At 36.6% G+C, this 21,716-nt stretch overlaps 1 protein-coding gene across 2 annotated transcripts in view; it reads right to left on the bottom strand.

Annotated features, from left to right (window-relative positions):
• The window catches only part of CDK19 (cyclin dependent kinase 19), a 121,184-nt gene that overhangs the window by 54,220 nt on the left and 45,248 nt on the right, over positions 1-21,716 (bottom strand). For both annotated transcript variants that reach the window (XM_039568667.1, XM_039568666.1), the window contains exons 3-4: positions 21,384-21,494; positions 10,554-10,694 (exon numbers count right to left, since the gene is read on the bottom strand). In XM_039568667.1, the coding sequence (XP_039424601.1) occupies positions 10,554-10,694; positions 21,384-21,494 (252 nt within the window). The remainder of the gene's footprint in view (positions 1-10,553; positions 10,695-21,383; positions 21,495-21,716) is intronic.

The raw sequence follows: 21,716 nt of genomic DNA, 5'->3' as shown, positions 1-21,716 counted from the left end.
GCAGATGGTTGGAATGCACGGGCTCCTCTGCTGTGGCACTCCAGTCCACTTTTTGCACCTCAAAGGCTGGGTAAGACACAGTGGAGAAGCACCCTCACATCACTGAGTGCACGGTACCCAGCATCGCCCCCACTGCCACAAAGGGCTGCGCAGGGACACCACTGCCTCGCACTGGCACAGCTGAACTGAGCACAGACCATTTTCAGAATAGCCACATTGGTACTTCTCAGACCACTCAGGAGACACACAGAAACAAGTTTAACACAGTTTAGTTAACCTATTTCAACACTTTATGCAGACTTTCTTGAGTGCCCCCAATGTACACCACCTGTGAGAGTAAGGAAGAGAGATTAGCATCTAGTATTTTTCCAATGAAGCAAAAAGAAAAGTCCTGAAGTGAGCAGAACTGTGGGGAACAGCACATGAGTAAGCTACAAGTTATGAAGAAATATAAAGGAATAGGAATATATATCCCTATAGAGAGGGCAAAAAATAAGAATCTAAACTTCACATTGAAGAAGGAAAAAAAAAATCTTGAAATGAGATAAACAAGAAAACAGCTTGATTTAACATCTTTTCAAACTTAACAAACCACTTGCAATATACACTCAGGCACTCTTATGGTACATAGAAAAGATTACTTTTAGGTCCCCTAAAAGGTTTACTGCTTCCCTTCACACTACAGAAGCTGGCACCAAAGAAGAACAGCAGCTCCCCACCAGAGCAAGGAGACGTGCAGTGAGAAACAAGCTTCAAGTAAATCCTGCATCCTACAAAAGAGCAGCAGCCAGCCAGCAACAGCATATATGCTTGCTGACAGCAAAATTACTAAGAAGCTACTGAAAATGTATTATATTATCCAGCTATAATCAGAATTTCAAGCACAGGCCTTACCCAAAACCTAAATGGGTCTCCAATTCTCTTGGGTTTAGCTATCAAGAATTCAAATTAATATTTACCTGATAAACAGTTTTAGGGCTGATACCGGGATTCCCACTCAAAGTCAAGAAACAAACCAAACTTTAAACATCCTATTTAAGAAATATTATTTCAGCTGAGCTGGCAAATAGCTAATCATACTCGCAGTTAAACAGCCACAGAAACAGTTTTCATAGCATTAGAAGTCAGTATCAGCTCATTAAAATGTAACCTACTGGAGTTTGCATTTATTTCATAATTCTAACATTCATCATCCACAACTGTTACATCAAAAGTAACTACATGAAAGGCAAATCAAAGTAAAAATGTACAAGTGCATTTCATGGATTAAAGAAGAATGTAGAACAGAAGACACATTTGTGAAAAATCCTCTCTTTGGCAACTACTACTGTGTAAGACAAAATGGCTTGAGTAGCTGAAATCCCCCACTCCAAGAGGATTTTCAGGAATGCAAAATATTGGCTATGGAACTTTTTTTTTCATGAGTTACATTTGAGAACACCAGCTACACAGAACATTACCATACTAAATCCTGGGACTTGGGCTCAATATTTAAACTAGCAAAACAAGCAGGCATAAACTCCCAGTACAACCTGGCTTCATTTTTAAGACTATTTTTTTTGGTTAGGTAGAACACTTCACCCAAAAAAACCCCAAAAAACATCCCAAACAAACCAGAATTGGTTAAATAGAAATAAACGAATAGAAAAACAACCTCAACCTATGTTCAAAGATTATGAAACCAGTAGGAGCCAAAACATCACACATGGAGGGCTAGCTTGGGGGTGGGAGGAAAGGGTTGCAGGAACACTTTCAGAACAAGAACACTTTCCAGATGCCACTAGCTTACTTAAACAGAATAAAATTATTTCCACACAGTTTTCAACTACTTTATATAGTAGCACAGAAAGGTTACTGAACTGCTTGGAAGTGCTTCTACAAGCCACTCAAAGGAAACCAGAAGGTGAATTGTGCTCTAACACCACTGAGGTGCTGAATGAAGTGGAATGGGGGTCTGTCAAAACACCTGTCATACATTCACATGGGCTTTAGCTTCCAGAGGGCAGGAAAACAACAGAGAATAGCAGTTTAAAAAGTCCTATTAGTACTGAGGTTTGGTATTCAGAAAATTGTGTGTTTAACACTGACTACTTGCACTATAACAAGCCTTTTTTGTCTTGAAATCTTTGCTGCTTCACTGTTAAAATAGGTGACAGAATATCATAAATATTTTAGCAGTGGTCCAGATATCTTGAAGGAATTGTTCCTGTGTTAATTAAAATGTCTTGAAATTTTAATTCCAAGATGGTTTTATGTGGAATTCTGAAAAAGATTACCATAATCCTCCCTAGAGATGAATCTGAAGACCAAATGCCCAATTTCTGAGAGGATCACTTCATAGATTTTGCAAAGTATTTCCTTTGTTTTCTTTAACTGCCATAAATAACTGTAGTATTTGGTCTCAAGAGCTACCATAAGGCCAGTGATTTCTGAAACATTAGCCAGAAAGCAGAAAGCATGGAGGTTGGAGAAGACAGAGTCCTGAGATAAGCCATCTGGGAAACACCAGCTGATCAGTCATTTTCTGCAGCAGAGCCAGTTTCTTTGACAAAGTTCACACATAGCAAAATGAGAAATAAACTAACATCCTTTGCTAGTCACTGCAGCTTCCTGGATCACTAATCAAAGATGTTTAATTTAAATGCAAGACAATCTGCAATGTTACTGCAACTGCTTAGTGGAGCAGCAGTAACTACGGCATGTTTGCAAATGAAGAGAAATGTACATGAGAAAGCACAAGATGGCAAGCAACATGGAGGAAAAGAATGCCCTTTTTTCATTTTTTCTTGATTATATGTTGTTACATTAGTTGTATTCACTGATTTTAACATAATTTTCTTGAGCTTCATTGATTTCTATTACTGTAAAACAAGATGGTGCCAACCTCTGTAGCCTTATTCAGAAGGGGTAATGAGTCCAAACAGAAATAATCCCATAGATGCAATTGTAGTCAATCCCATTATCCCAAGGGTACTTTCTTGAAGAGAAAAAAAAGAAAAACTTCTAAAAGCAGCTTCTAAACTTTGCATTTTTACTTAGAAGGCAAAACTTAGTTTCCTCACTCCAAATGGTCTGCTGCAACAGTAAGTTTAAATACATCACGTATTTACTAGAAACCTCCTTACACAGATAGTACCTAAACTGGGGCTACTAGAAAAGAAGATGTTTTCAATCTGTTTATTCTGTATCAGGGAAAAACAAACAAACAAACAAATAAATTCTAGAATTATTTTAATACTTTTGCTTCCTTGTTGCCCTTTTTCCATCTCAGGAAAAGAGATAAGAAGTTCACAGGCCATATGTCATCTGTTGACTTTAGCAGCAAAATGCAGCCAAAAGAACATTAAATCAGCCCCTTTGTTTCTTCTGACTCATCTGAATTTATATCCAGTCAGGGTTTTATGAGCATAAGCTTGTTTCAGAACCTGAGGTAAAGCATTTCTCCTCAACTGTAATTATTTTTATTAGTAAAAATTAATCTACAAACATCTTAATACTCTTGCCACAAACCAAAAGGTATGCATTAGTCAGCCATGGAAAAATTGCTGTTTCCATGTACACAACAGAGGTAACAGTCTGCACGTCTTCACATACCTTTTTAAATCATGTGAAGATTAGTTTTTACAACTGAAGGACAAAAGCAAAGTTCTCAGTAATGAGAAATGCACCATTTTTTAATAGGTGCCCCCAATATATGTTTAATGCTAAAAAAATTTAAAAAAAAATAAAAGCATATGCTGATAAAACTCAGTTTGTTAATCAGCACATAAAATTTCTGGTTCATTTATCTATCTAGAAGCATGTACTGATATGTGTATAGGCACCTACATACTGCTCTTCTGCACCAGTAAATAAAAAAGTTTATCTTCTCTCTAACCAGATATAAAAGAAGAAAAATGTGTTGACCTTTCAGTTAGAAAATTCGAAGTCATCAACAGAGTCTAATTTCTTGAAATACGTGGGTTTAGCTTGCATTTCCTTTCTTTTGGGAAATCTGCAAGCTGAGTAGGATCATTCATATGGTTCTCTGACACTGTGGAAAGTGCCCTCCATCCCAAAGAGATCGTGCAGATGGAATAATAAATGATTAGGAGGCCCGAACCCATACACAGCTTGGGAACAACACAAGTCAGGAGTGCATGTCCATACATATTCCTGCATCCTTCCCATGCATGCACACACACGACGACACAGAATTGTGGGGATTACAATTACAGCGAGTTTTACAAGTTTAAAGAAACTGGTAGACAGGTTGACTTGGTATTTATTTACAGGAGCCATGTGCATGCTCAAATGGGGGCAACAGGGCCAAGAAGCTTTTCAAGCCAGTACAAAATTACTGGCAGAAGGCAGGACCCAACAGTTCTACATTCCTGCACAGCAGCTGCCTGTCAAGAGAGGGATGCATGAACCTGTATCTAAATTTACTTTTGATATCAGCACAAAAATCCCATTTTAGAATTGCTAGTAAAAGGGGAGTTTCCCACCTACATTCTACATCTATTTACATTTTATTTTTCAAACCCCCAGTTTGCTTGCATAGCAAAATGAAAGTGGGAAATTTAAAAGCCACTTCAGTTCTGTTGCTTTTTAGGTAACTTTTCTCATCATTTACTGGAAAATCTTGGGAGGGCATAGGGAGGAAGTGGGAGAAGTAGTTAAGTACTATAAACTAGTAATAATAGGCAATTTTTTATCAAAGGCTTTGAAATGAAAGCATGAAAGCAGAAGCAAAAAGTGAGTATCCACATAACATAATTTTAAGCTTTCTGATGGCTTCATACAATATGCAATTGTTTTTATTTCTAGAAGAAGAGCATTAAATGACAAAAAGAAATTACCTACAAAACCATACTATACCAATTTTATAGCACATAAAGCAGTGAGCTACAAAATAGACCCATAAATAACAGATTGGGAAACAGAGGCAAAGACAAGTTAAGTGAGTTGTGTAATGTGGGAGCAAAGTTTTAGAGCAGAGTTCAGGTATAAGTCCATGGTAAGAGACTGCACATTTACCTACTGAAGAGGATTACTATGAGGAAATGACTGGGGGTTTTCCCTAAACTAAAAGTCAATCAGTCAACTAAAAACCTGAAAACTATTAGAGCTTTACTGAATTTAATATAACTGAATTACTGAAAATTTAGTAAAATGCTGCTATTCTATAGAAACATTGTGATGGGTCAGTTAAAATACTTATTCTGAATAAACAAAAATATTTTTAAAAAACCCCACAAATTATCAGAGAGGATGAAAAACTAATTAGTTTAATCATTTCTGAATAGTCTGTGCTTTTGAGAGAGACAGAAGTTGCAGATTCCCACAGAAAATTATCTGTCTAACCCCTTCCATTTGGGCTTTCCCTTTCTGCTTTACTTGTGACAGGAGAAAACCCAGGTTGCAAATGGCTGCAGTTTCCAGAAAACCCTGAGAGACAACAACTACTGCATTGTCCACTGCACACAGTTCCACCAGAGATGCGGAGCGGGAGCACTGGAGAAGACAGCTTGCCCTGAGTGCAGTCACGGCCAGCCGGAGCCAGACACCACACTGGCATCTCTTGGCTCTGCTCAAGATTCACCCTTGGAAAGATACTGGGCTTACTGTTACTACACCAGCTGGGTATCCAGGAGACTTGTTAAGATGCCTGTATCTGAGAGCTCACACATCTGATCATCCTAAAGGCTGTGTATAGACATTTGCTATACAGACAGATATGCAGAGTCAAAATTACGTCAACCTCAATTGTCTTCTATGTCCTTCCACCAAAAACGCCCAGATTAGTACTCCATAAATTCTGAAGGTGGGAGAAGCACATAGACCCTCCATAATCCACTCCATAAACAAACAGAAACTGATTAACTTAAGCACACAATAAAATTAGCTCCTCCCAATACAGATGACATAGTGAAACAAACTACAGAACGTAGATGTTATTTTCTCCTTCTTTAACAGACAAAGGAATGGTAATAAAAAAGCTGCAGATGGGAAACCAGTAGCAAAGTCTTTACCACAGCTGGATTCCTCCTCCCTCTCCTTAGTGAAATTAGAGTGAAAAGGTTGATTTGGAGAGAAAGGGTTACACTGAGAAAACCCCACACAGACGTGTCCAGATTAATGTTTATATAATAAAAACACTTAAGCAACTTGGCTCATTTTACAAAGCTACTTTATATGACCATCACAACAAGTAAGTTTTCTATTGCAGAACCCTTAGAGCAACCATTTAACACAATCTTAGGGAGAAGGGTGGAGGGGGAGAAGAAATCTGCATTTCTCTGGTGAGTTTGAGTTCCAACATTAATTTTTCAACCAGTAGTTTTAATAATATTATGCAGTATTCTAAAGAAATGCCCAAGGACATAAGTGGAATCTTAAATTAATTTCTCAGTATGGATTCTGTGCACTTCAAACATCCCATAGATAATACCTCCCTTCAGGAAAATACATTCTGTTACAAATAGAAATTGCTTTTATCAGGTGCTAAAGGATATGGTCTCTACCTGCTTTTGACCTTAAGCAACTTATCTACAGAGGGATTATTAGCACAAGAGAGTGCCCAAATCCTTTCAGTTGCTAACATGAACAGACACTGTAAACACTACATGGGAGATCTCCATTTTTTGACAGCCTAGCAAAGTAAGACCTTTGCTGAACATTCCTGTATAATCGAAATACTTCACTTCTAGGGGAGAAGGGGACAAAGATCTCAGAACACTCTGAAATACTGTACTTCAAGTGCTGCATCTTCTAACTTGCTCTTAATTTGCGGTATGGAGCACTGATTAGATCCCGTTCAAGTGGACAGCCCACAGTGTATATAGAATATTTTAAAAAGCCAAAAGCTTAGTACTCAAAGGTCTTTTCTCCAAGAGCTCTCTCTATTAATCTCTTGTTCATAATGAAGTGCTCCAGCAGCTAGCAGAGCCAGCAAATGCCCCCTCTTCTCTTGCACAGCTTTCAGGAATGCTGCTATGTTGAAATGAGAAAATTATCATAGCCCAATGACATGCAATTCAACAGCAAAATCCCACTCAAAATGGGCTGACAGGAGAACAAATGCATGGATTTTCACAAACTTAGGTCAACTCCACCTTGTGTATAAACTGACACAAGGCTATTCAAAGAAATCAGTAATCCAGTGCTCCTGTCCCATAGTCTCTACTTGTTTGAATCCTGCCATAAAGGCTGAATGTTTTTTAACTGAGAGAAATTAATAGCTTAGCTAAAAAAATATACCTAAAAAGTCATTTAGCACCTTTAAGCTACCCTCAGGATACAAAAGCCAGACACAAAATAACCCAAATACTACAAAAAATTGGAAGATACACTACACTAAATTAGTTTCCAGTTTCTAGAAGCATGAGTGAAAGTCTATTTGGTGTTTGCCTCAATTTGAGCACTTTCCTAAAGCTGGACTTGTGCTGGCAGACTTAAGCTGCCCTAAGTCTTGCATCACAAAGTTATCCTGATTTAATCTTTTAAGAACACTTGCACTCCCTTCTAAGAATCAAAATAGTGCATTTTAACAATAAAATAACCCGATCTAATGACAGGTGATGCTAGAACAGCTTGTTGAGCTTTCTGCCATCACCTCCAGCCTCGCATTGCCTCTGCATCAGCTCCTGCACAGTGTGGGAGCTAACCCTGCAGAAAGCAAGCTCTGCAGGTGAAAAGAGGACACTTTCTGTGGCTTTAACTCCCTGAAGGAGCTCACCATAAGTCAGGTGAGAGTCCCCTGCCAGGCCATTAACATTGGTGTCAATGCCTGGCGGCGGTGAAGAGGGGAACGAGACTGTCTCCTTGTGGCAACACCCATCCATTAGCCCAGCCCAAGGAAAGGACATGGAATTCAAGTTGGCAAGTTCACATTGTTCACCACTTTTATTACCCCGTCATGCGTTTGCTGGCTACTGCTGATCTTAAAAACTATTTAATTAAAAATACCTTAGTAATTTTAAGGTTTTCAAGTAACAAATTTGGTATTCCAGCTTCTTTAAAAACCTCTTTGATTTAAGGCAGTAGTAAATTAAGATTTAAACAATGTTCTTCAAATACCTCTGAGTAAATACCTAACCTCACAGGTTTCTGTTTTTTCACAACATTTGTTAAATAAATTACAGGGATCATTTCCATGTCTCAGGAGACTTTGACTAATATTATGATAAATATTCTTGGATAATCTAATTTTATTTTTTTTAAGCAATGAAATAAGCATAACATGACTTTCATGGATGTCACCATCTTTGGTCTACATCCAAATACAGGTTAAAAATAGTAAGAACAGAGTTCTATTAAACCAAGAAAGTACAAGGTGTTTTGATGCAAAATTTGGTTTACATAAAATAGAAAAATACTTCTCCAGCAGATGTAAATTAAAACAGCAAAGAGAAAACCACCAGAAAAATTGCTCCCCAGCTTAAGACGACATTGAAGAGCTGGTATTTATGTATTATGCAAGAAACTGACTCCAGTGAAATTGTGCCTGAGGTATCATTCATAGTAGCAAAAAGTCACAAGTATGAGCATACAAATAAAAATTACAGATAAATAAAAATTTCTGGTTAATCAAGGATTTAAATTGATTATTAAATTATTATATTAACCTCTAATTTCAAGTGCAGACACAAGGACATATCCAGAATAACATCAGCTTTTTTCTTACCATGCTCAAGATACAACTATTTGACATACTTGAATTTTTCAGAAATCAGAAAAAAATTTTTAAAGGCAAAGGATTCTGATTACACCTTTAAATCATTAGTGTATCAAAGCAATTTTTGAACTGGTTTCCTTCGTCTTTCTGAAGCATCCTGGAATCCATCAGTTTACACTTATTTGCAGACCAAGAACACACTAAGACTTCACAAATTTCTGTTGTTCTCCTCTCTCAATTATGCCAACATCATTCAAGCACTATCATTCCAGAACCACAAAAATATAGTCATCTTTTTCACAACAGCAACCATCATCTCCCAAAATTTCAAAAAAAAAGACGAAGACATTAGACAATAGTTTTGCTGCAACTCATCAGCAACAGATAAGAACTGTAAAGTAGCAGCACTAGTCACACAAAACACCTGGTGCTGCAGGCTGAAATAACAACACCAGAAAGAAAATTATCAAGGGCATTTGTTTTTATTATCTTAGATACCACCTTGTATTTCCTATCAAAATACCAAGTTCATATATAGCATTTAAGTGTGTATATAATTAACAGTTCCATGAACAGATATGTCTCCCTTAAACAGAGCTGGATATAGACTTTCCAGGTGTTCCTTCTCAAGCTGTATCTAATTACATCTGAGCATTCTGCCAAAGCAGCAGCTGACTCTTTAGGAAAGTAATAATTTTAACGTGAAAATCAGAATTGTACATGCTTCCTGTTTTTGGTCATGGCTACTATTCCAAAGGCAAACCACACCCCACACCTCTCCCCAAATATATTAACATCTGGAATTTAACAGAAAAACCAACAATAAACAACCAAGGAACAAAGTAAAAAAAAGATCCATAACAAAAACTGAAACCTGTTCTGGCCACTGCTGTTAGTTATTACAACAAACATCAAATAAAATTTAGTTCAGAAAGTGTTTGTGACTTGTATTCCAGGCCTGCCTTACTTTATTCTTATCTATTACAAAAAAATTTGCTCTACATCCAAAAATTAACCAAAGTCCCTACTTACTACTAAAAATTCAAGAACAATCTATGTCTCACAAAACTTAATTAGAAACTGCTAAGTTTCTGGACACGCAGCCCTATTTTGACATACTGAGGCAACTACAAAAAATAACCAAATAAAAGTAGTGACTTTATACACAGGTTACACTACCATACCTAGGAGTGCTATTTGGCATATTAACCATCACATTGTTTGTCTCATGCCAAACATTCTAGTTACAATGCAAGTGGCAGCACACCCGTATTAGTATTCTTTTCATAAACCATAGTAGTACTTCACTTAATTATGAGGAGCAATGGAAAACTTTAACGGGAAAAGGGGAACTAAGACAAGGCTGCTCTTGTAATCTGCAATCAACTTCAAGAGCTACTTCAGGTCATGAGAAATTTCAAGACGATAACTCTTTTATAGTTCTCTTCTCACGGTCAGAAAAAATACCACATGGAAAAGAAATACTCCACGAAAAAACTACTCTTTCACTAGCTTTTATGGTAACTTGCACGTAAGCCAAACAATGTAAAAGGGTATCAATCACTTTCCTATTTAGATGCCTTTTCAAAGTCATGCGAAAAGTTGTAAGAATGTTCAACCAACAATTATCAGCTGTCTCACGTACTGTTTTCGGATATTGATATCTGCAATCCCTTTACCGGATCTGGCATCATTGTCCGAGCTCAGATGACTCAGATAAAAACAATGTGAAAGCATAGTTTGTTTTCATGTTTGAAGTCGCAACTGGTCTCCTGCAACAATAACAGGAAGAGCTGTAGGGGTCGATACACAAGATTACTAACAGGGGCTTTTCTTGTCCTGCCCAACAGCACACACGTGGAACTTTCTCAACCAGGTATCACGTCACACTTACCAGATCTCTGTGAAGCACCCAGTTTGCATGGAGGTAATGGATTCCATCGAGGATCTGGTAGAGTAGGGATTTAACCATAGATCTTGGCAACTGCATGGGCTTTTTATTTGCTTTTGAGGCACGGTGAAACTTGATAATATGCTAGAAATAAAACAAGTAGAAACATGAAGAAAGTTAGGTGATAGGTGAGAAGGTTGGGTGTTTTGGGGTATTTTTATTACTAACACTAAATAATGGAATGAAATACAAAGTTTGTTGAACTTCGCAATTAAAGTAACAGTGATGCACTCACAATTCTCTTAAATTGTTTTTATTCTCTGAGTTGCTTCAAAGAACAGCTGTCAAGTTTTTGTGAATAACTAAGTACTGGCTACTTACCTCCAGTAAAGGGTCTTAGACATTCTCTTTCCTCCCTCCTCCCCATATGGAATCCTCTTACCCTCAGCAGCTAGAGCAGAACCTTTCAAACCAGGAGTATCTACCAGTAGGAGGACCACACTATGTTTTCACACTTCCCCTCCTCTTCCAAAACACCCAGGATATCATACTTGCAACTACTATTCCCCCCTAAATCAGAATCCCAGTAGACAGAGATTAAGTAAACGTTTTAATAAATATTAGAAGGGGGAGGGCGGGGGATGGCACAACTCCAAAAACCCCACACCACAACATTTCAGTGAGATCATGTTCAAACATCGAAAAATGGTTGTCTTCTTGCTTCCAAGTTTTGGTTGCATATTTCATTGATGATGACAAGCTGGTGGCTCTTGGATTACAATAGTCAGTCTGCCCACTGGAGGACAAACACCACTTGAAAACACAGAATGCAGGAAAGAACCCCAGTATTAGCTGATGAAAAAAAAATCATTAAAAGATTGCTGAGAGATCATGAAATAGTCATAAAATAATTAATTCTAAGATCAGCATGGAGATGATGGGTTAGGCTTGGTTTTGCTACACTGTACAAGAAATAAACTGGAGTGAGGCCTTTCTACCTTTTCAATCCTCAGGTAAGGTGGGGCTATGCAAGGCACAAACCCGATCTTAATATATAGTCATTTAGCAAACAACTAAGTATGTTCATTCAGATGGAAAAAAAAAAATCTCCTTTTTGAAGGCAATTCAATGAAGCACCTGAAATAACAAAATAGTTTTCAATTATGTGTCTTTTGAAAGGGAGAAATAATAAAGGCAGTTTGAATTTTTACTGAAAAGGATACAAAATGCTAGAATAGCGCTATTAATTACCCAATTCTTTAAACAGGATTTGTCTAGTTCAAGATCTTCTTCCTTCTCAGGTTAAAGAGGTAGCCAGTGGCTGTGCTTTAATTAGACCAGCTCCCTCCTCCACCATCCCCACTCCCCACCCAGTTTGTCACTACTGCTCCCAATGAAAATGGTAATGAGTTAATGTTCACTCATGGTAAATGCTACCTCTGGCTGTCACCAGTACTTTAGCCACTGTCAAACTGTACTTAGCAAAAGTGTAAACGATATTGTTTAAAGAGAAATAAGAAAGGCAGAAAACCACAAATAAATCAAAACAGCCTGCTTACTCCCTATCAACAATGTTTCCACAGAGTCTTCCACTACTAAATGTACAGTATTTACGGCTGTGTATTTAAAAACAGTAGAAATTTACAGGATTGTCAGTTTTTAATATACTCATGAGGATCAGTAAACAAGACAAGCTCTTAGTACCCGATCCTTTAGTTGTGCAATCACTCTGGAAACTGTAATGAAATGCTTTAAGGGATTATTTCCTTAGTAAATTTTTTCTTGTGATGTCACAAGATTCTGTCTCATAACTTCAACTAGGAGTCCCTAGTACCACACAATGCTCATTGGGGACTGAGACAGCACCTTCATGTGTAATTACAATATAATTTATAAAGCAGTAATGATACCATAAACTCACAAATTAATATATTCATTAATACAGGAGATGAAAAAATACAGAGCGACCAACAGGCAAAGGTCATACACAGAGACCCATAAATCCAGTCCTGCCCTTTTTCAAGGTGCATGTAATCACTAGAAGGGATTTCTACACCCATTTAAAAACTGACTACTATCCACACGAAACATTAGTCCTTAGGCACAGAGAAAATGAAACTGAAAGAGAGTCTCATGAGACAGAACTGGACACAGTTAACCACAGATGTGTTGAGGAGGAAAAACACACGTGGCTGTGCCTCTGGCCCTGCCTCAGCTGCTCTGGTACCTCTGGAGGTTGGGACTGAGACAGCACCAGGTTGATGCCATTGGATTTCTGTCCCTGCCCTCCCATGTGGCTCCCAGTTAGAAAGGCTAAGGAAACAAGCTCCTTTCTTGAAAGGGTTATTGAATTGCAGAAGTGAATTAAAACAGATAGTTTTGCTTGAAGCAAGCAATATCACCACTAGATAAAATCCAATTTCCTGCAAACGCAAATAAAACCTGCCAGCTTACTCTACAGAAGTTTATATCCAAAAGACCACAAATATCACAGTTTAGAGAACTGAACAAAAGCTAAAAATACATTGCAGGGCCAAGTAGTATAGGCAACTGAAAAGCTGGATTTGGCCCATGACATTGGAATGAATCCACAGTGCTTGTGACCAAGTCCTACAGTGAGAAGTTTTCTAAAAAGAAATAGTTCATCCAATTTCATATAAAGAAAGACCAACACATTTAACAAACACTAAGCAGCAATTCTAATGACAGTGTCCATCTAAGAAACAGAAGAGCAAACAGGTGCTGTTGCTGAACATCATCTCTTCCACTGGAGGCAGCAAGCCTAAACTCTCTCATTTCTTTGTATTTTCAGAAATACATCTATATGCCCCTACCACTGTTGTGGAGAAACCATACCTCAAATTAAATAAGAAAAAAAAATATAGATAGAAAAGAGCATCAAATCAGAAAACAACAGGACAAAAGTTTTGGTGATCTGGCAGATCAGGTGTACAGTAAGCTTCAAAGCAAAGGATGCCACAGCAGTACAACAATGCTAAAGGAACTTTTTAACTTGAACAATTGTGCTGACTTCAGCTATGGCAGGGAGATGTGCTCCTTACATGTCAAAACATTTAATATTTAAGAGTCTAAATCCAAGACCTCAGGTGTAGAAACGGATACAGGTACCAACACAAACTAGGATGCTCTTTATACGTAAGTGCACCATGCAAGTGGAGGAGGCACTCTTTACTAGCTTCACTGCCTGAAGAGTCCCAAAGTGCAGCTTCAAGTACAGCACGTAACAGCCAGAATCTTAGACCTAATAAAGGTATGGGATAATTTACAGGAATTACAGGAATTGTAGCCTGCATTTCCCATTTCCCAGATAACTGACCTAACCACTAGGCTTTGAAACTAGACTTCTCTCATTGAATAAATCTTTTTGCTGAATAGCACAGAATCAAGACTGTCCTGTGAGTTGAGGGTATAAATCTGAACCATGACAGGTATGAAGCACATTCTGCCTCTCTAGGAAGCATGAGGTGAAGTTGGACACTGCAGCTTCTAACCATCAGGTATACTCAAATTCTTTGCTGAATCTCACCCTTAATGGACAACCATTGAGAACAAAACGTGGGGACTTCCACAACCCAAACAAGTCAGAGGCATGTTTGTAACAAGACAATAAGCAAAGGGTCAAAAAGCTTCAGCACTCCCCATGTCCTTTTTCGCTGCAACTCCCTAAAGGTAAGTCACATATACTGATACATCACCTGGCCAAAAAAAGCTGGAAAACACCCAGACTCATTCAGCAAAATTAATGAGGGATGCCTTAATTGTCAATCCACACTATACCAGTCACATGCTACAGAACAGAAACCCATCCACAGTGTTATGCAGACATAAATTCATTTTAATTAGTTCATTAGAACACTGCAGATGCAGACCCTCTTCTGATATATCTAAAATCCTTCAAAATGAAAGAAGAACACATGTCATAAGAGGTGAATAGAACTCCAAGCAATACTGAAATCTATTCAGCAAAATTAGCCAAGTCATTTTCCCCTTCTGTGCATCTGTATTTCTGATTCCTAAATCTTAAAAACATGCTGCCACTGACTGGATCCCAAAAATGATGTGAGTCAATTAGGTATTCACTATAAAATATAAACATAATGTAAAAAATTTTCTATTGCTTGTACATATTTTGTTTTTAATTTAAACAAGACAGCAACTTTGTAGAAGTGCTTTTAAGTCTTTATTCTAAATTAAATTAATACTTCACTGACCAACATTAAAGTACACATTCATTAGCAGTCTAGAAAAGCAAGGAAGCTATACATTTCTGTTTGCAATCTCTGGGACTATTGGTTTTACTTACTAACTGCTTATTCCCAATTTTCAACTTCAAAAAATGTAATACAATTGCAAGGAAAACTGGATAAACCACATTATTGCAGTAAGACCATTTTAGCTCTTGAAAAGGCAAGACCATATAAATGACAAAAAATGAAGAGGAGAAACCGAACTAGACATTTGGAAATAAAATGATGAAACAATACTCAATCTAGGAGTTTGCCTGCCTTCTTCTATGTTACCTTGTGCATTAAAATTGGTTTGAAAGTTGAAAGTGAAGAACTATGTGCATTTTCTAAATTCTCCACCATAAACAAAGCAAACATAATGCATAACAATACAGAGCAAATTCAAATCCCTAGGATTTACCCAGCAGTTAAATAAACATTCAGTAAGATCCTAATTTTAGTCTGCTTCCAAGTCTGTGTTTGTGTCATCCCATTCCCAATTCCAAGAGCTGCTGTTCAGTATGACAGAGGTTAAAACAAGTCAGACCTAGAAACTTATCACAAAAGTAGGAAGCCAGCTAATGGAGAGATTTTATGCATGTCTGACTAAATGAAGTTACAGTGTGAGCTCCCCCCTCAACATACGAGATAATCCCTAGACACAAGCCTCTAGAAAACCTGACTGCTTGAGTTCTACTGCTTAAGGCAATGCTTGTTGAAAAGTTACATGCATCTCCATCAAACTGAAATGCAATCATGCCAACACAGATGCCTCTCTCAGCTGAAGCAAACTGCTTGCATTCCCTTCAGCAAAAACCCTGCATTCTATCCAATCCCTAATCCAGCCTTTCAGAATAAAACAGAATTATGTCAGTGTGCCAATAAAAAGTAAAGTTATATTTTAATATTGAAGAGAGAGAAGCTTGGCTACATGTTAAATCGGTACCAAGGTCAAGAGGAAGGTTCATACTGTATGGCTTCCAGTCTCATTTTAAACACGAAATTACTTCAAATTACTATGTTTACTTTAAATGTAAAGCATTTTAAAAGAAATCAAATAAAAATCTTAAGGTGGTATAAAAAATAAAGAAGCATTGTTTCCATGATTTTCAAAAAGAGAAAGCAAAGACCCAATGAACCCAAGTAACATTTGTTTGCTGTTCCAAACATAAATCATAGTTTCATATGCCTACATTTATAACTCATTTCAGACACCACAGTTTTAGAAATTAAGAAAATTTTGTCAATTTACTTATCACAAGTAAAATAAAATCAAAACAGAAGTTGGTAGAAGTACTTCTAGAGAGATCACTTTAGTTTCCAATTTTGGAAACATTACAGCAATGACCATAAACTGTCCTTCAAGAGGAGAGGAAAAATGCATGCTTGTTCCCTCTAAATGACGCCAGTGCATGGCCATCATCAAGTATCTTCTTTAAAATGTCATTAACCAAACTGCCTAACTAAAGCTCCTACTCCAAGTGACAAGAGGTGAACATTTTTAGTAAAGAAATTTAACATGCCAACTTTTGCTAATGCCAGTTTGCTTTAAATATCTAAGCTCTGAAACACAGAACAAGCATGAACAGATCCTGTATAATTTTCCTAAGTTTTGCCAAGGTCTTTCTAGGTCTCGAATATCTTTCAGTCCTAAATATGTCAAAATAACTCTATACAATGTTAATAAAAATCATCAGAATTCAGCTACCCTTTCAGTATACATATAAGTGAAACACAAAGTATTCATACCACACCACTCTGTTCACACCAATTTTTCACACATTTTATGCTTTTGCACCTTGCCTTTGTTTCGAGGCCTGCTCCTACCTGTTGTTTCCTCCAATTCTCACACTTTGTGGTACAGAAAATGCATCCACAAACTGCCCTCAAATTTGTACAAGTCTGGCAGAAAAAGCAAGTGTATGTTCTGAGAATATGACAAACAGCTATGGGCAAGGAATACCACTGCCCTCTGCAAGAAATTCAACCATCACTTTGATGATCAAAAAACCCCATCCATTTCACTTGGAACCAATCAATCATGCCATAAAGACCTATGCCAGTCCATCACCTTCTGTCTGGACAAATCTTATATTCTTCTTCCAGCCAGCAGAATCCTATATTGGTAAATACACATACAAGAGAGAAGACTGCATGAAGAATCACCTAGCAGAATCACCTGAATTACAACAAAAGTGTAGACATGACTTTAGAAACTCAAAAGATAAAAAAATGAAACTGCTGCACTGAAAAAATTACTTTCATGTGTATAGAGAAATTTGTCATCAACTAGCATCTGAATTATCTTCAAGATTGAGAGCTAAACTGAAGCCTGTGGAAGAAAGAATTGTAACTGATTATACCATATTTAAGGAATATGTTTAAACTCAGAGCAGTTAGACAATATTCATGTCATTAAACAAATATGTAGTTTTATTGCACATATCAGTATGCAATGCTCTCCCAATTTCATTTATTATAAAAGATTATTCAAAGTGTTGTTAGCTGAAATTAAGTACATTTATTTGTAGACTAAAAGAGTCAACTAGTGTTATGAAATTCACATGTAGGAAGATTATTTTCTCCTTTCCATTATTTGATGATTATTTTTAGGTACACATGACTATGCTAATAATCTCTACCCTGCATTTTTTAAAAGCAGAATATATACATAACAAGTATTTCCTATTAAAAAAGCCAATCTGCCCATATATTTTTATTATTACCAACAATAATTCCAAGATTAATTTTACTCCATGTTTCTCAGTAGTATTTGCTGCTAGGCATTTAGTTGTTAGAGATCACTGGAAGCTAATAGTAAGAGAGAAACATTCAACCAAACCTAGAAGAATACACAGATCATGGCTTAACTGGTCTTAGATAGTGAATGTACTATCACATTCAGTATTATCAAATCGTAGTTAATTATTTATGTACTTATTTATTAAGAACCAGCAATGTTTTTTATTGCTATAAAACATACTTAACACATTTTACTATGATAAAAATGTCACCCTTTTTCAGAATGAGATCAAACCCATTCAGAAGTTTCTTATTTAAGTTACAACATATATTTCCAGAAAAGAGGATCTTAAAGATTTGACATTATACAAACATACTAAATGAGTCTGAGAATTAACTCTGTAAAACTAGGAAAGGTAGATAATCTATCAATATCAAAAGTAAAAAAAAAAAAAAAAAAGTGTAACAAAAATGTTGCTTAGATTCAAAAATCCTGCTTAAAGTAGAGAGACTATGGAATTGAAGTCATCAAATGTGTGCTTTTCCATGGTACGAAAAATGTGTGCTTTAGAAAATACTTTCAATATTAAAAATCTGCTGTAAAAGGGAACAAAAGAAAAGTTCTAAATATTATAACCTCTACAGTGGCTAAAAGTAACTAGACCGACAACAAGCAATTCACCTCCAGGACAGATCTCATTTGTATCAAATTTTTCTTAAAGTCCATTTTAGTAATCATCATGCATTTAAAGCATTTGATATAAATTTAAATAATGTCTTTAAATGAACTAGCTTTACACAGGAAGTTCTGGACAGCAGTATACTGTCTAGAAGTATAAGACTAGGGTGAAATAAGGACATACAAGAAAGTTCAATTGATAAAGAAGTTATTCCTTTGCTGACAAAACAGCAAAAATTTTGGCATTTAAAAAAACCCTTTATTTTTAAGGTCAAAAATTAACATCCTGTACACTGAGAACTTTACCAGTTCTCTTTGACAGAGACAAATAGCCGAGAAAATTCATAATGACATTGAGTATTACACCAAGAACTTTGGTAATCAAAGGAAACTAGTTATAAATCATTTTGTCAAAAGAATTCCTAAATTCTTAGATATTCTCTATGGTAATCTAATGGCTTTGCACTGTTTTGTATAATGCAACTTGAGAGATAAGGAAAGAAAGTATCTTTGATAGGCTTAGTTATTAATATCAATGACTATGTTTGTAGTCAAGGACAGTATAATCAATGTTCACCAATGCCTACCTAAAGTAGTTCAAATTAGCATAGCTTCTACATTCCTTGGTAATGGTATCAACAGAAGTTACAGAAAATTATTAAGTATGCACTACCTAAACATAAAATTTCAGATCTGAGCAGTTTCATTCTTGAGAATTAAATGAGAAGTAAAAAAAAAAAAGGTTCTTGCTCACCATAGAAGAACTTTTTAATAAGTTTAATTAGCACCAACCCTTTAGAACAGGACTTTTTTTTTTCAGTATTAGAAAATTAACAGAATAAGATAGCATCTAATATACTTTATTCATCTCTTGCCAAATGTTCCCAGTACAGAAGATGAAAAATATAATGATTTTAATTAATCTAATGATTGAATGTGATGAGCATTTATTCTTCTCATTGAAGCCAATAGGAGTTACTAAAGCTGGGCAGCTTTGAACAGAAGGACAGTTTCCATACTTACTGACTTTGGTAAGTAACTCTAAGCTACCTAGAAAACATTAGTCTCTGGAAATCTACATCTCTCTAGAGACAGCACACCTTCAATTCCAAAACTTAAATCCTTATAAACAGATATATCCATGATGAATAGACTTACTTGTCTTTATGTAGTGCTGGGGAAGCACATGGTGCTAAGCAATAAAAAAAAGTGCTAAACCCCTACTACAATTTCTACCCCATAGAGTTGAAAGGGCACAAGCTGTAAAGCACAGGAAATGCGAAACACAACACAACACAGACAGAATGACAAGTGGTTGGTATTACTGAAATGCGTTACAAAATAAGTGGATTTTCAGGAGTTTTTTGAAGGAGGATAGTGAAGGATCTTTACGTACGTTAATTGGGAGGCTGTTCCATGTGTAGGAGGCAGCGTGGAAAAAGACACAAAGTTGGGAGTGAGCAAAACAGACAAAAGGGGAATTAAGAGCGATGCTTGGGAAGTGCTGACGGTAAAGGAAATGAGGACCAAGGTTAAGCCAGAACCAAGAGGGCCTTGAACATGGCCAACTTTATGCAAGGGAGGAAACAATTCCTGGCAAAGGCTTAAGAAGCGAGGAAACATGGGCAATTATACAGGAAAGGAGAAATGATTTGTGTAGCATGTCCCATAGAAAAAAAAAAAAACGTAAGAGAGAGTTAGGAAGTGGAGAAACCAGTTAATATCAAGTACCTCATTGTAACAAACATTTCAGTCTTAAATAATAGAAAATAATTAACTTCACTGAGATTATATCCAATACCCAGCCATATGGGAGGAGTGGCAAGAACACCAAATTGCAGTGATTCTTCTTCTAAAGCTGTTAAATCATGTGAAAAATCACTATGTAGTGTAAAAACCACACGCCCAAAGCAAAATCAAATGGAAAAGGTTAGGAAGAAAGGTGTTTAAAACACATGGCAATAAATGTAGCAGTAAAATGTGTTTGTTGTGACTGTTCCATAAAATGAATAAACTCATTTAATGCAGACATAAATTCTATCATACAAAGCTGATGCACTTCTCTTCATCATCACTGCCACCAGTTATGTGAAATACACAAACTCTCAGTGTCCACTGAACTTTGATGAAGAAAACTTTCAAAATACAAACCTGCTAGCCTTTAAGAGAAATAAAATTAAATATCTTTCAAGCTTTTGAAGGGGAACAAATTACCGTGATTTTACTTGTTCTGAGCCAGAAGTGTCTTTTAAATGGTCTAAGTTTCCTTTCCGTCCAATTAAAATTTTGTGTCATTTACAAGCTCAAGAGCCAAGTATGAAGAAATCAAGCAACTTGTCACTAACATTTGTAATAGCAACATCTATATTAATGAAGCCTTCAAAAGTAATACTGGAATTTATACTACCACTTCCTCTCCTTGCCAGTATTTTCAAAGGAATCATAAACATACTGATTACACTTCGTGTTTGATATCTTTCAGGTTTAAACACAAATCCAGGTCCAAGCAACTCACATCTTATCAACAGATGTGGAGCTTGAATATTTGCATCTGAGTTCAAGTCACAATGTCACTGATGTCCACCTCTACAATAGACTAAACCAAATCACATAATATTTTGCTGGAAACTTAATAACAAACATCTAAGTCTCTACTCCTCTTCCATGTAGTTATAGTCCATCAGTAGGCCCAATTAGTTTACTTATTTGTTATTTTATTTCCACTCATACTGTCACAAATTCTCTGTTTAGGATATAGATGATTGCATGTTAGTCACTTGCAGTGCATCTCAGTGAGAGGACTCATCAAAGCAGTCCTTCTCCTTTTTCTCTTTTGTGTGCATGTGCTAAATGTCAGGAAAAAAGTATTAAATACTTTTCCAAACACAGTTTTAGATGATCTCAATTTAGGAATACTTTCTTTAACTCCAATTAAAGCTTGCAGGAAAATCCTTTTCACTTCAAAACCCAATCTGATTTTAAAAAAAATTCTACGTAGTCTTTGGCAGGCTTTAAAGTGTAAAAGTAACAGGATCTCAGTTAGACCCTTAATTACAGAGCAAGAAACTAATGCATCTCTGCCTATATGAAGGTACAGCACACACACATCAGTATGAACAAGCTCTTATTGCACTGTCTCAAACACTCAGGGAAATCTGTACTTACCCACAAATCATGCTCAGCATAATCAAACAGCAGCCAAACCTTTCTGTCACTGTGAGAAAGGAAAACCTTCTGCAATGCAATCACATTTGGGTGCTTCAACTCTCGTAAAAGCTGCAAAGAAACAGAGAAGCTCTTGTTACTTCTGTGCTTGTTAAGAAAAGCAAACACAGCAACAAAACCACCGAACAGGTCAAATAGCAAACAAGTAATCCTACAACAGGCCCCAGAAAGATGCCACTGATTCAGCACATTATCTTCCAAACATCAAAATCAGGTATACACAGCCACTGTGGCTGTGCTGTTCTGCCAGTACAGCTGCCCATCACTACCTAC

Source organism: Corvus cornix, chromosome 3, assembly GCF_000738735.6.
Source record: "Corvus cornix cornix isolate S_Up_H32 chromosome 3, ASM73873v5, whole genome shotgun sequence".
Classification (NCBI taxonomy): Eukaryota; Metazoa; Chordata; class Aves; order Passeriformes; family Corvidae; genus Corvus; species Corvus cornix.
Note: the sequence above shows the minus strand (reverse complement) of the source record. Positions and strands in the feature narration are given on the sequence as shown.